Source organism: Polypterus senegalus, chromosome 6 (genome assembly GCF_016835505.1).
Source record: "Polypterus senegalus isolate Bchr_013 chromosome 6, ASM1683550v1, whole genome shotgun sequence".
In the NCBI taxonomy this organism is placed as follows: domain Eukaryota; kingdom Metazoa; phylum Chordata; class Cladistia; order Polypteriformes; family Polypteridae; genus Polypterus; species Polypterus senegalus.
Window position 1 is genome coordinate 104,092,574 of NC_053159.1, and position 15,910 is coordinate 104,108,483.

Here is a 15,910-nt window from a genome sequence, read left to right on the forward strand (position 1 = left end):
GATGGGGGTGGGGTTAGAGCACGTGAGCTTATTCAGTGCAATAAGATCAACGCACATGTTGATTTTTTTTTTTTCTTTCAGTACATGTGCATTGTGCAGCAGGATCAACACACATGTTAACCTTTTTTTTTTCTCAGTACATGTGCCTTCCCTATTTAATTATATATCTAGTGACTTCTCTGCCTGTCTGTCTCTCTATTACACAGTGCTTTGTCTGTCTGTGTGTTATGGATATTAAAAATAACAGTTATAAGGACACAACTGACAGTGCATACCAATTTATAAATTTTATGTCAATTTGAGTTTAAAAAGAAAAAACACTTTTTTCCCAATGGGGGATTGAACTCGGGTCGATGAAGCACAGAAAACCCGCTGCGCTGGTGCAGATGAGTCTCATAGGGATAGGGATACTGAGGGAAGTGATAATAGAAGAGAAGAGTCTACTCCGGGCAGATTAAACAGGCCACAGCAACTCAGCAGCAGAAATATGAAGTTGAGACTGTTGATCATAACTTTGATTACTTTGCTCATCCTCAGTTACAGGACATAAATGCAATTTTTGCAAAGTTGTCCTATACCAAAAGTTTACAACAGAAAAGATGGAACCAACCGTAAATGGGTTACTTTCTGTGAAAAAAAAATCAGTCACTGTACTGTACTGTATGTCTGGCATTTGCTCCGTTTTCTAGTGATAGCCCTTTCATAAAGGGAGGCATGGAAACACGTTCACCAAAGAATAGAGGAGCATGAAACAAGTAAGATGCACAGAGATACAGCAGATGCCTATTTTCTGAAAGCATAAATGGCAGATGTAAGAAGCCTGTTCATCAGCAACCAACTGTCATTACATGTTGAACAAGTTAAAAAGAAACGTCAGGTGATGGAGCGTGTAGTTGATGTTATAAAAGTAATTGGCAAATATGGCCTTAGCTTCAGAGGTGATAAAGAAGAAGCTGCTTATAGCTTAGAAAACATTGCTGTAAGCCATGGAAATGTCCTCGAACTGATTTTGCTATTAACCAAATATGATATTTGCCTTCAGCAGCATGCAAATGCCTGAATAGAAAGTAGCAAAAAGCAGCACGAAACTGGCGCAAAGGTCAGAGACTCTTTAGATACCCTTCTCTCTAAGGACATGTTCAGCAAAGTTGTGGATGTAATCAGTCAACACATAAAGAGAACTATAGCAGAGGATGTTAGACAGGCTGGAATGTTTTCTGTTCAGATAGACACAACGCAGGAAATCGGCTCTAAAGACCAGTGCTCTATCATATTTAGATATGTAACAGATGTCATCCATAAAAGACTGATTGCCATAGTGCACTGTGAGTCATCTACAGGGCAGCATTTTGCAGAGGTCCTGCAAACAGTGCCAGAGGAGCTCAATATTGACATCAGCACATGTGTGGGCAACTCAATAGATGGTGCAGCTAATATGCAGGGTTGGTATCGGCAGTTTTCTGCACTTCTCTCTGAGCAGTCTCCCTCTCAGATTCATGTATGGTGTTATGCACATCTTTGAAATCTTGCCCTTGCAGACACAACAGGCAGTGTTGTGAAAAAGTGCCTCCCTCTTCTCACTGCTTAATGAAATAGCAGTTTTCTTGAGAGAGTCGTACAAGCGCATGCAGAAGTGGGAACAGATAAGTCAGGACACACAGCACAGAAGACTTTGCCCAGTAGGGCATACAAGGTGGTGGGCTAAGGATCAGGCACTAAGCTGCAAAGTATTTGGGTGTTTTGGGAATCCTCAGGAAGCCTTGTTTTTTGAAGTGCGTTTGACTTTACACACCATTGTAGAGATTAATGCACAAAAGCGAACTGTGAGGACCAAGGCATAGGGATTCATAAAAGGCTTTCTGAAGTATAAAACAGTGCTTACTGCTTAAATGCCCTATGCATTTTTGAGCAGACATCTCCTTTATCAAAATACTTACAAACGAAGGGAATGGATTATTATCACAGCTGAACAGCTGGTTGAAGGGACAGAGGACAGTCTCAGGAAGAGTGCTAGGGACTTTGAAGGAATTAAGTATGTGTTTGTGCAGTGGAATAACAGCTGCAGGAGAAAGAAGCGTGTGAGCTGGTGGTGCAAACTGCCCTTTCTGAGCGAAGGGTCAGAAAAAAGAGAAAAATGCCAGGGGAGCTTGCAGAAGATGAGCCATTAGCATCAGCTATCACCTACTTCACTGTTAATGTACACAATGTCATTTTAGACACAGTGACTGACAATCTCCATAAAAGGTTTTCTGCTAATGCAAAGCTTTGTTCATATTTTGGCCATCTGGATCCTAGAAACAATTGAGAGAAAATGGGCTTCTGAGTTTAGCTCTGGAAGAAATAAGCAAATGTCTGCTTAAGTTTGACAGCAGAGCTATAGTTGGCACATTATGTGGTGAACTGTGCAGCCTTGCATTCCAGTGGGAGAAGTTAAAGATATCCTCCGTGCAGTGTTACATTGTCAGGACAGCCAGTGAAATGTCACAAGGAAGTCAGGAGGATCTTTCCACAGAACAGCAAGATGCTGAATTAGAGAACAAAACCTTTTCCTCCTGTAAAAACTATGTCATTTGTGTGTATGTCATTCTCTCCCAGTACAATCTTCTAACTGATGCATACCATGTGATTGGACAGGCCTACAAGTTGTTATTAACACTGTCCATCACATAAGTATCCTGTGAGAGAAGCTTCTCAACAGTGAAGTTCATAAAAAACAGGCTTAGAAGCACTTTAGGCCAAAAGAACCTGGAAGCATACATGCTCATGTGCACTGAGAAAGAAATCCTCATGTCTTTGGACAATGATGTAATTATAAACAAGGTTGCAGAAACCAGTTCGCTGCTCAGGCATTCATTAATCCTTTAAAGTTAGCAATGTGTTCATGCAGATATGGAGGAAAAACATTTTACAAGAAAGTTACACTGTATAACAAGCAAGCAAAGAACAGTGCAAATGTTTTTGTGCTATTATATCTATTTGTGGTTAAAGGTTGGATATTTAGAAATGTAAAGCACAGAAGGAAGACATTTACAGTTGTAAGTTGTTCTGAGGTTCTCAGAAATCTCCTTTGTTTGTACCATGATACACTTCCACAAACGTGTTGTGAACAGCAAACTTTGATAGATCCCTGTGCTTTAAATAACACAGGATGCCCACTCACACCTGATCGTCATCCCATTGATTGAAAACACCTGACTCTAATTTCACCTTTAAACTAACTGCTAATCCTAGAGGTTCACATACTTTGCCACTCACAAATATGTAATATTCGATCATTTTCCTTAAAAAATAAATGACCAAGTATAATATTTTTGTCTCATTTGTTTAACTGGTTTCTCTTTATCTACTTTTAGGACTTGAGTGAAAATCTGATGATGTTTTATGTCATATTTATGCAGAATTATCGAAAATTCTAAAGGGTTCACAAACTTTGAAGCACAACTGTATGTTGTAATAAAAGACATTGTTTTTGACAATGTGTCATTGCATCGTTGTGTGACTCATTTGCTTACTTGTGAAAATAAATCAGAATTTGTAAAGTATTATTTACTTTATTCTGTAAGTGATATTTAAGAAAAACATTTCTCAAGAGAATAATGTAGTGTTATTTATATATATATAGGAACAACTTCAGAGATCTCTGTCCAGAAGGGCGCAGTCCTAGGAACAGCTAAGATACTGCAAAGAACCCTCAAGCTCCCAGACCTCTGGTAGAGGACAGTGAATATGCAACCACCCATGTGAAAGAAAGGATGAGCTGAGAGTTTTAAAAATAATACGTGGGTGCATACTGTATATAGTGGGCCGGTCTGAGGCATGAAACGCCCGGGCTGAAAATGAGTCCCATTCTGTCCCTGTTGAGAGGCACTGGTATAAGGAAGACAGTGCGAGTGAAATGCAGAAGAATCATCCACGTGGAGTAGCACTGATCAAAACAAATCTTAATAGGCCCTCCAAGTGTCAGAAAAAGTATGAGACCCTGTGAAATAATAATGAATGAATGATTTGCTACAATTGATTTTGCCAAGTTTTAGAACATTATTACATTATTGTTTTCCTATGGCTCTTGCCGATTACTATAAATCGCCATAATTCGACACGTGATTATATACAGTAATCCCTTGCTATATCGCGCTTCGACTTTCGCTGCTTCACTCGCAGATTTTAAATGTAAGCATATCTAAATATATATCACGGATTTTTCGCTGGTTTGTGGATTTCTGCGGAAAATCTGTCTTTTAATTTATGGTACACACTTCCTCAGTTTGATTGCCCAGTTGATTTCATACAAGGGACGCTATTGGCGGATGGCTTAGAAGCTACCCAATCAGAGCATGTATTACATATTAACTGAAACTCCTCAATGATATAAGATATGCTTCCCGTGCGGTGCTTGATTGCTTGATTTTCTCTCTCTCTCACCCTCTCTGACATTCTCTGCGCCTGACGAAGGGGGTGTGATACGGACGCTCCTCTACAAAATGCCGCTTTATCGCGGTGCTTCGGCATACTTAAAAGCACGTATTGATTTTTTGATTGTTTGCTTTTATCTCGCTCTCTCTCTGACATTCTCTGCTCCTGACGGCGCTCCTTTGAAGAGAAGATATGTTTGCATTCTTTTAATTGTGACAAAGAACTGTCATCTCTGTCTTGTCATGGAGCACAGTTTAAACTTTTGACTAAAGGGTGTTATTTAATATCTAGAGGTCTCTAATAATGTTAACAGTGTGGGAGAGTTTATAAGGGCTTAAAATATATAAAAATAACCATACAAACATATGGTTTCTACTTCGCGGATTTTCATCTATCGTGGGGGGTTCTGGAACGCAACCCCCGCGATTCAGGAGGGATTACTGTATACTTTTTGCCTTTGAACAGTTATATTTCTGATATGCCTGTCATACAGTCTGTTTCATTCTTAACTCTGTAGAGCCTATTTAACCCTATACATCCTATTTAATTTTTTTCTCATCTTTAGGAATCTCACAGAACAAAATTACTAGTTATCTGGTGTGTTAATGTGTATGCTTGAATACACATAACAGAAACACTGGTGTATTTATGTTACACTTAATCCTGCTAACAGCCATTTATTTGAGGATTTCAGAATATATGGTTGGCTTGTCAATTTAAAGATACATGTCAAATACTTTTTGTGAAATGCTAATATAAAAATTATATAAGAAATACGTAACTGTAAAGAGTATTAAAGTAAAACAACATATGCACTCTTTTTTGTAATTTCAAAAATAGTACCTCGACTTTACGCCTACACCTTCCTGTCTGTGAATCTCATATTATAATGTTCAAAGCCAAAACACCAGCTCATCTCTAGTCCGTATAAGCCTGACAAATCATTGTGTTAAAGAATAATTCTTATAATTACAGATAAATCAGTTAACTAGTGCATTAATTAAACTTCAGCATTGTTTTTTTCTTTTTTTGGGAAAGAAAGATGTATAAGTAAAATAATTAAGATCATTGAAATGAGCAATTGATGACCAAAAGTAATACTTAAGTGCTTCTTTGCTGTTTACTGTATTCTGTTTATTGCTATACTGCAGCCAAAGTACAAGTCCTATTTACTTACTTATTTTACTTATTTGCAAGTAGGTCTAGTTGCCCTTCTTTTTTATTGCAATCTTTCAGACAAAAAAGATAAAAAAAAAAGAAATCTTACTTTTGTAGACATCTAATTGGATTCTTAATACCCTTGAACTGTATTGTTATTTATTTATACTGTATTGTTGGTTTTATCACTTCTTTCTTTGTTTTAAACGTAAAATTGTCAGATTTTTAAATAATCAAAGGAACAATTTAATTCTAAGATTAACTACAGCATTTGCACAGTTAAATAATGGGTGCAATCATCTTTTGTACAATAAGCTGCTTCTGACAGTTAATGTGATTGTAATCTACATCACAAGAGTTACTTTAAGTTTAAAATTTGCATTAGCAGCTCTACTTTGTGGTTCACCAAAATGACAATGCCAAAATTAGTAGTATAGTTATAGTGTAAAATCAGGGAAGATTACTATCAGTGGTCTCTTGATGTGCATGTACAAAAGCTCCTCTTGCAACTGAAGTAAAATGTATTCCAAGAAAGTGTAATCATTAAACTGAAATGACTGTTGTACACTTTGAAAATGTTACCTGAATACTGAAAAATAAAGGAAGATGTACAATTTCGTGGTGTAGAAAAGAAAAAATGTAAACTTACAAAAGACAGCAGATTTCTGATTATTTTTGTTTATGTATATGTTCAAGTCACTTGCAGTTTTCTGCCACCTGAATGCCATTTCTCTGTGCATGTACATTTTTTAGCATAAAGAAACAAAATATTAATACAATAATTAGTATGCTACATTTTTGATAGTTTATCAAAATTTGGATTGAAAAACTTTGAATATGTTTAGTTCCAATGCCAACATTTAGTTTAGTTTTTCTGTTTTCAGATTTAATGGTTTCTAAAATATCCACCCCCTAAATGTATTTAAAGTAGTATAAATCTGCACATAAAGAATATTATATTAGAAATGCAGTGAGCCTCAGAGCCACCACTCCGCCCCGAGCTACAAATCTTATTCCCAGTTACAAATCTGTCACCACCAGAATAGTGAAGAAGTGCATCAGAGACTATATTAACTTCTGTGTTGACATAGTGGTACCCACAAAGACAGTGTGTTGCTTTCCAAACAATAAGTCCTGGATTACTAAGAAGCTAAAAGGTCCCCTGAGTGAGAAAAAGAGAACATGCAAATCCAGTGACAAAGAGGCCCTGAAGGATATACAGCATGTGCTAAACAAAAAGCTGAGTTAATTCTTTGAACTGAGATTCTTTGTGGTGTGATGTCACAGTAGTTCAATAGATGGTAAGGGTAGGATTTGCACTGTGGACATGTGGAGTGTAGTGATGTTACGCAGAGAAGGTGGGGGGCTGACAAAGAGAGAGATCAGCTGATGTCACCAGGGAAGTGCTCTGCTCACAGTGATCAGAGACAGGCCTTGGACAGCTGATAGAAGGAGGTCTTGATTTAGCTCTTATCACAAAGCTCTCACCTCTGAGCCAGATAATGCAGGTTTGAAGTTCCCACCAACTTCAACTATCTAATTATAGCACTTCAGCATAGCAGTTTGAAATGTGTAAACACAAAAATCCTAAGTAAACAAAACAGTTGAGCAAGTGTACATGATCAGTGCTAGTAACACACTGACAATAGCCGAGGGGTGAGTTAGTTACGCCCACAGTCACCAGCTTCTTGACTGCTACTGTCAAAGTTAAAAGTATAGTATTTATGCGCTTGGTACAGTATTCACAGCAAAACTTTTATGAATTAAAAGAAAAGTAGTGTATTACACACTGAGGCTCACCTCAGATTATGCAGAAACTCGGTCAATCATGGCACAGATAATTGGGGTTGTACTGTATTTCTTTCAAACTATTGTGGTGCTAAGGTGTCACCTGTCGCATGGCGTCCTAAATTGGGATCCTGAGTTGGTTCTTCGTGTGGTGGGTATGGCAACATGCTATATCAGTGCATGTTCCCAACCTCTCTCTGTAAACCACTTGTCTGTTGCCACAAAACCCTCAGCTGCACAAAGGAGTTTGTCATGCCCAGATATGAATTGGATAGTTGATGGTAGCTGGTTATAAAATACATCTTTCTCCAGGTCTTTTCTATGCACTGTGGGGACCTATACTAACACAAGAGACATATACTCTGTAGGCCGAATACAAGATCAGGGGATCTGACCCTAGAGGAAGATGTTGCACAAGCCTCATGTGATCAGATGTCACTGAATACTTTATCATCTGCGATGACTGAGGAAAAACCCACTGCTGGTCGGCCTTCACGAGAGCTTTGTTCACTAGCCATTTCATGGCTTGAAATAGGACTTTAATCCTCTGTAGTAGCTAAGGACAGCAGATCCCACAGTATTTAAGTGTCAAGTATCCCCAATTTGGCATTTACCATGTATTTATGATTATTCACATTTACATAACATTTTCATACAAAGTTTTTGCCCAACTCCCATGGTAATGATGTGAGGTTTGAGTTTTGGGAAACTTGTAGATGTTAGAGCTAATGGACTTAACCATTAAATAATCCATTTATGTGACCGATGTAATATTGGTGCTGAAGAAGTTGAATGTTGGAGTGGATGAGAACTAGCTTGGAAATGTTGAAGACTTGGGATATTGTTAGATTTTGTTAGTACATGTATCATGTCTGGGTTCCATGGATGTTTTTCAGAGCAGCACCTGAAAGGAAGGGGATATTGGAAGGTGACCAAGCCCATCTCCAAAGCAAGCACAATTCTATACCTTCCATTTGGCTTGTGACCCCAAAATTAAGTAGGACAAGTAGATTCTATCATTATCAGGGAACAGTGTATCAGCTCTTTTTTTAAGGTAGATATTTGAAGAATCATTGAAGTTTGACAGTTCTCTCTTTATTTTGTAAACCTATTTTTTGCGTATGACTGCATAAGTGTTACCTATGGTATGCAGCTGACAGTCATGTGCTTAGAGGTAAAGAGTCAGCACTTAGAAATCAAAGATCATTCATTACCTTCTGCTTGAAAAAGATTTGCATTCTCTATAGATGAAGGATAAGCAACTGCTTCAGTAAAACTGTGTCACCCTGATCAGTTTGGGATATGAATAATCCTAATGTTGGTAAAATAGCAGCAGTACCAACCAATGGATATTATAGCAAAAAGTAGATGGGAAGTGGGAACTGCATCTTTGATGGCAAGTATTCAATTTACCAGTCAATTTAGATTTAATTTTTCACCTTTACATAATGAATAAAACATTTGATGTGGCTATAAGCAGCCAATGCTGGGAATACTCTTTTTCAAAAGGTTAAGAGTTCATCTGTAATATATTTAATATATTATAGTTTAACTGGTGCAAATGTCTTTCATCAAAAACCACCAAAATAATTAATTGCACCTATTGTTGAATTCTTCCTATGCCTTCAAATTGTTTTAAATTCTCATAATTGCACATATTGATCCTACAACATGCCTTTGGTGGGGACAGAGAGATAACAAAGCCAGCCTAGCTTCAGGAATGTCTCTGCGTATTCTAGTTTAGGGGCTTCTAGGTCCTGTATTTTTGCTGTTTGTTCTTTGAGAGTAACAGACCTGACCACCTAATATCTTTTTTAACAAGTTGAAGTAAGGAGCAATTTTTCAAAACAGTAGGTCATTTATGCAAGAAATAGTTGATTTATATTCCTAGAAAAGAAGATCTAATACAACAATTGATATAAAGATTTATTACACTTGCAAGAAATGTACATTTTTGAAAACTCGCCTCTATCATATCAAAATAAATGGGATCTACACTTGAATTTGAGGTTTGGTAGTAGAAAGCAAAAAATACATTTTAAAACTGTACTACATACTTAGTCAGCTTCATAATTGGCGTCTAGACTCTTATTAACAGTTAAGGTACTGTCATAAAGCCTTTTTTCAAGCATTGTCACATGACATAAGTAAACTATTAAAATCTACCAAACTACTTGGGATTGGGGGGAATTGTTTGCCAGTCTTCCAGAGTGAAAGCCTCTAATCTACCCCCCTTAAGGTCTATAAACCTAAATGGGGAAAAAGGGTAATGCAGAAAAGCACAAAGAAAGAACAAACCTTATTTACAAAATTCCTATTATTTATTGGCTTCTTGGTGTTTTTTAATCAGTACTGTTTTTCATGTTCTCATTTGCCTGTTTAATGGATGGATGGATGGATGTTTATGTTGATTAATGTTCAGATGTACTGACTAATTGCTAAAGATTTAATTTGTAATTCAAGCTCCTTGAGCCTATTTTTAGTGTAGTACTTAAATGCTTGAGAGAAAAAAAAATGTAAGACAAATTTGCTTTCTTAGAGAGGGGAATTGATGAATTCCCTATAAATACCCATATACTAAAATAAACTTAGAATACAAAGGAAGATAAACCATTCACCTTACCATTAAGAGCCCTTTCTGGATTTTCTGACCCCTCATTGTTTGCTGTGCTCACTCAGTTGATATCGGTTAATATCTAATATACCCTTGTATCTCTTTTTCTCTATCAGTAGATACTTTGTCCTAATCAGACACCCAGCAGTAGTTCTCAGGGATCAGGGGCATATAGTTTGAAAAGTATACAAGAGAAAATCAAAAATGTATATTCTTTTGTTATATACATTTTTTGATAGGTCTGCGTTAAGAGAGTAATGTCAAAAAGAACGTCGTACATATTCTTCCCCTGACTGGCCATTTTTTGTCATCTTTGTCTTTAGTTATTAAATATAATGTTTATATTTTTCTTTCTTGCATTTTTTTGATTTTTTTAGTCAAAATAGTCTTGATATACCAAACTGTATATGCAAGTTGAAAAGTGGAAGGATGAGTGATCAGTGAATGTTATTTAATTACAGTGCTTTCTTAAAATATAAAAATTATATCTTAAAGAATTAGACACAATTTTAAAATGTTTGTGAAATTTTGTCATATGCATAGCATATGTTACTTTAGAAGGCCAGTCAATATGGACAGTATTGAGTTTGGTGACTCTTACTATTTACTGATCTTTAGATGCTGCTGTGAAAAACTAAGTGTACTTCATGCACTAGTTTTAATATCGCTTCAGTTCTTATCAGTTGTAGCTCCTTGTGAGTTAAATAATAAGCAAGCATTCAGATTCCAGCTTATCTTTTAGTAAGGACCATGAATCGGTTTACTAGTTTATCAAACAGAAATGATGCATCACCTTCTATGATTTTATTTCTTTGAATCAATGTTTACATTTCATATTAAAAACAGGTTGTATGATAGATTGTTGCAGCATTAAAGGCATAATAAATGAATAAAATATTTAATAGCACAGAGATAGCATTTCTTTTTTGATTTGTAAAGGTAGCATATAGCAGTATCTGTGATGTGGTATAAAGTGTTTTTTTATTAAAACAAAAGACCTTGGTTTTTGTGCAGTGCATACTCCTTTACAGAGCTGCACAAGATAATAATATATAATGTTAGTTTTTCTTCTGTTTGCTTCTGGCAGCATAGTTCTTGACAAATAAGCTTTGCTTATGGAGATGGTTTTCATTCAGGTGTGTAGCCCCATAGAGAATATTGGCAGAAGTGACATTTTTGTTTTTAAGCCTTTTTTGATTGAACAATGAAATTTCTTCCAGCAGTCTAAACATATAAACTACTTTAGACTTCAAGGATGAGATCTTGCATTTCTTTTGTGTCATTAAGAGTAAGAATGGTTTCATCCACTGGATTATGAAGGTTATCTTGTGGTGTAGGAAACACATCCTCCGGGGGTGGAGGTGGAAGTAGGACATCTTCTGCCAATGTTCCATCACAGTCATGGTCTCCTTGAACAGGTTTATCATTCTCTACGGGTTCAGTGGTTCTCATTTCTTCCAACATTATTTCTGTTTCTGTGGGCTCTGCCAGACTTATTTGGTTTTCATTGTGCATGGGCATAGCATCCTCACTTGGAATACTGACTGGTAGCCCAGTGGTGCTCAGTTCTTTTGTTTTCTTTTGGATATTCTTAAGAAAGCACAACTTTTTTCCAAAGGCTATTATGATGATCAGTTGAATTAGGATAACAACGACCAACACACCTATTATGATGTTTGTTGGTGATTCCAAAATTTGTGACAGCCAGGAATTCTCATTTGACTGATCCTTTGTATCACTAATACATGAAGAAGCCGTTTGTGAATCACTTATCAACTTTGTATTTGTAATTGTGCTGCTGGTAACAGATAAATTGCTTGTACTGTATATTTCCTTTGTCGGTTGTGTGCTTGTAGTAGTTGTGCTATTCCCATAAACTCTTAGAAACACAGTTGCAGAAATAATTAAAGAAAACAGAATCTTTTCCATCTTTGTTTATGTTGTCTATCAGAGTTGAAAACTGAAAAAGTAAAACATTTTTTACTGTTAATATTTGATAACTTAAATTCCTTTTCATCCCATTTTCTCATACTAAGACACAAGTATAATATACTCTTCAAAATAAGTCAATGATATTTCTCTTTATATATTTGCCTATTTTCTTTTTATTAATTTTCTTTTTTATTGATAAAGATATGTTCTATGATCTAGTCCCTTTCTTTGTTTTTCTTTTTCAGTGGTGGCACTTACATGTCAGTCAGATCTTACTTCTTCAGCCATTTTCTTGCTAATAAAGCACAAAGAATTAATTTAAAATGGCTTTTAAACATTTTTATTTTAATAGAATAAAAATTGCAAATTATTAATCTAATCTTAATCTTTTAAGTTATGATATTGTTTACAAGACTCATTTAATTCATATTACATTTAAGAAGTATTAGTGTTCTCACCTTGTTTGTATCAGTTTTCCAGATACCATAATTTTTCTCCAACATGCCTAAACTGCTAAAATATATTGTTTACATTTGTTGCTTTTACTTAACTTTAATATATGCTGCCACCTCACATCTTTGAGTCTTGACAAACACACTGTATATATGGAATATGCACATTATTTTTGTCTCTGAATGGTTTATTTTTCTAAGGTTTGTAGGTATAACATCCTAAAGGCATTCATTGTAGAATAATTGCTAACTGTATGTTGCCCCTGTACAAATGTGTATGTTGTCTACAGTAGACATGCAACCCACCTGATGAATGTTTTAACATTGCCTCAGATGGTACGATGATGGGCTCCAGCTCTGTGAACTTGATTGGGTTAAGTGAATATTGGTTAAATATTTACATGTACTCAATACATTTCTTATACATCTTGTTCAAGGGTATGAATGGGTGGTCCATGTTAATGATCATTTATAACTTCTATAAACCAGTTCTACCAAACCTCTGTAGACCAGCCTTAACCCTTCTCAGATGTCTGATTCCTTATATAAAGTGAAAATGACAATGATTGAATTTAGTTTTATAATTTTTTTTTTAGTTTTAACTTTAATATGCATTTTAGTTTTGTGACATGTGTTGAAATTATGAACTTTGTTTCCAAACTGGAAAAAAAAATATTTTCATTTTTAAAATGTTAACATGTTTTATGTTATTTAGAGTGCCTGATGCTGTCAAATTTCTCTTTTCAATCAATAAGATATACAATTTGGAAGTGAAACAAAGCCTAAAACAGTTATATTTGATAAGAAATAAAGTAATTTGTCTTACCTGAAAAGGATTATTATTTCAAATTAAACCTTTGAAGATGTGTTAATAATGATGGCTACAGCGTTGATCAAAACCAAGCCTCAGATTGTGATGAAAGGCACATATTTGAATTCTATGAACTTAAGTTTAAAAAAAAAAAAATACATCATAGACAAACCACATTAGTGACACACTTCCTTGCAACGCTGTGTGATTTTAAGATTGCTGCAGTGGTCAGTGGTTCTGCAAAAACTTTTGTACACAAATAGCTCATAATAATATAACATGACTGCAGAAAACTGTGAACAATAATTGTAAATGAATAGGGGTATATTTGGCACATCCTTTTCTCATCTTTTAAGGGCTACCGAAAGATTTATGCAAATTTTTTATTACTTCTAATAAAAAGAAGTTTATACCTATTAATAAAATGTTTGTTAGGTTAAATAAAGTAGGTTAATTGTATGTTACAATTATTAAAAACTTCACATAACACATTTTAAAAGTCTTCATAGATTTCATTTATGAAGACTCGCTATAAAGCACTTTTCATCATTTAATTCAGCAATTATTTTAGATTATGGTGCCTAATCTGTATGTAAAAAGTATAATAATAATATGTATATTAAAGAACTAATGTCAAAAAAGCTACTGAGAAAGAAGATGCATTCAGTGCTGCTATTTCAGCCCACAGTTAATTGTACTTCCTTTATCTAACCCTTTTTACCATGAGTGAAACCATAACACAGTAGATGCAGCATCTGCAGCTCAACATGAATAAATTGTTTTTTTGACAGCTCAGTTCAGTTAATTCTTTATTTTCTGTGTTTTGTTACAGTATGACTGATCTTGTTTCATCATTGCTCTTGCATAAATTCTAAAACCGAAACAGCAAACTAAGTAAAATATCCACCACATACAGAAAAGAATCAAAATTCATTTTTAAAGCTCCAATTGAAGAGTTTTTTTTTTGTACTCTTGTCAATGCTGTTATATCTTGTGTAGAACATTTTCCCTTCATTATCTAGGAGGATTAAAATATTTATAGTGGCATGTAAAAGTCTGGAAGCCTTTTGCAAAGACTAATGGGTGAAAATACCTCAAGTAACGACTGAAAGACTCTTACCTAGCTACAAAAAGCACTTACATGATGTGATACTTGCCAAAGGGAGTGTTACTAAGTACTGACCATGTCATGTACTCAAACTTTTTCTTCAGGACCTTTGCTTTTTTTTTGGGGTATTTTTTACCTGTGAATGGTGGAATTAAGAATGCAGTCTTGCTTAAAATACTAAAAAAATGGGTCATCTTTAACTTTGTGCCTTTTGGTAATAACGTAATTTTCTGCTCACTTAATTATTCACAGTAACAGTCATTTTAAGCAAGGGTACCCAAACTTTAGCATTCCACTGTAAGTAGAAAAAACTGTTTTCACTGCCTTTCAAAAATACCGAACAAGAATCTCATTAAAAATGACTACACATGCAATGACTTGCTTCAGTTTTTTAGTTTCTGTGAGATTGCATAAATTTTAAACCTGTTTTATCACATTGAAACTTATCAGTTTATATTATTTCCAAATAGTTTATTTCTTTATTTGTTCCTGTTTTATATATTGTTTATTAAAATAGTTTAAATACATGAATCAAAAATACTAACTTTTTTTTTCCCCATGGCTTTTTTACCTCTGACCCACCATCTAAAACACAGTGCACAACCACCAATACATAGACCATTTCAAACTGTACTAACTCCAAAATGAACTCTTGGCCAACTTTTGCCCAATTTCTAAGGGGAGGCTTTGCACTCGTCCATAAAATAATCACTAGTGCCACTTTTAGGTTTAGGAATGCTATTTGAAACTCCTAGCTAGATTTACAGAGTTTAGTGATGAGCATACAGGTTTGCTAAAGTTTGTTCTTAATGCAGTTTTAAAGGGGGTTAAATGTTTTCTCTGTGTTGGAAAACAAAGAATATTACTCCATAAACCCTTGTTCACACTTCTGTGTTTACTTGTATCTTTTTGGCAGCTGCATAACGCACATAATGTACAGCACACCTATAAAATCAAGTGTATTTTGTTGCTGCCATTCATGCCACTGCAGAAGACTGCAGTGTTTTTTTTTTTAAATGTTATATGCTGCATAATTTTTTCTCAAAAGCAAATCAAAATCCACCATCATGCCTTAATTATGTTATCTCTCCTAAGTACACGGAATAACGCAATCCACATTTTTGCAAGCACCCTTTCCAGTTTCTTGATTCCTACAGTTGTGGGTGAGAATATCAATAATACACATTTAACTTGTCGTGAATTTATTTTGTAAAACCAAAGTCTGTGTTTAGCTGCAAATTCAATTTCATGCAAATTGTTTTGGTCATCAGGTTCTGTTTGACGTCCCCAGGTCGCTATGCATTCTTGTGACTTTCTAAATGCTTGTAAAATTAATACTAATTGGACACAGTACTTTTGAGGTCAGGAGACTTCTTGTTGTTGGCTGGCCATTGTGAATTCTTCTCCAAATGTACACATAAAGTATAACCTCAAATAGCTATTGTCTTCCCTTTAAAATACAGGCTGGTCCAGATCTAATTATGCAGATCCAGATCATCTGGATGACTTTGATTTATGCGGGAACGATTCCAGTTCGGTGCAAAGGCTATTCATCATGTTGTCAGTTCTCACACTTCTCGATGGTCCAGGATTTTTCGTGTGATTTTCTATGTAATAAACTTAATAAGTTATAG

The 15,910-nt window shown here is 35.3% G+C and overlaps 2 protein-coding genes across 4 annotated transcripts in view; one reads left to right on the forward strand and one right to left on the reverse strand.

Moving 5' to 3' along the window:
* Window positions 1-15,910, forward strand: part of nf1a (neurofibromin 1a) — a 405,866-nt gene that overhangs the window by 288,274 nt on the left and 101,682 nt on the right. The gene's annotated exons all lie outside the window — the stretch shown is intronic.
* LOC120531353 lies at window positions 10,990-13,285 on the reverse strand. Its single transcript, XM_039756670.1, has 2 exons — window positions 13,184-13,285; window positions 10,990-11,933 (listed from the first exon to the last, which is right to left on the reverse strand). The coding sequence occupies exon 2, from the start codon at window positions 11,900-11,902 to the stop codon at window positions 11,216-11,218; it is 687 nt and encodes a 228-aa protein (XP_039612604.1). The 5' UTR covers window positions 11,903-11,933; window positions 13,184-13,285; the 3' UTR covers window positions 10,990-11,215.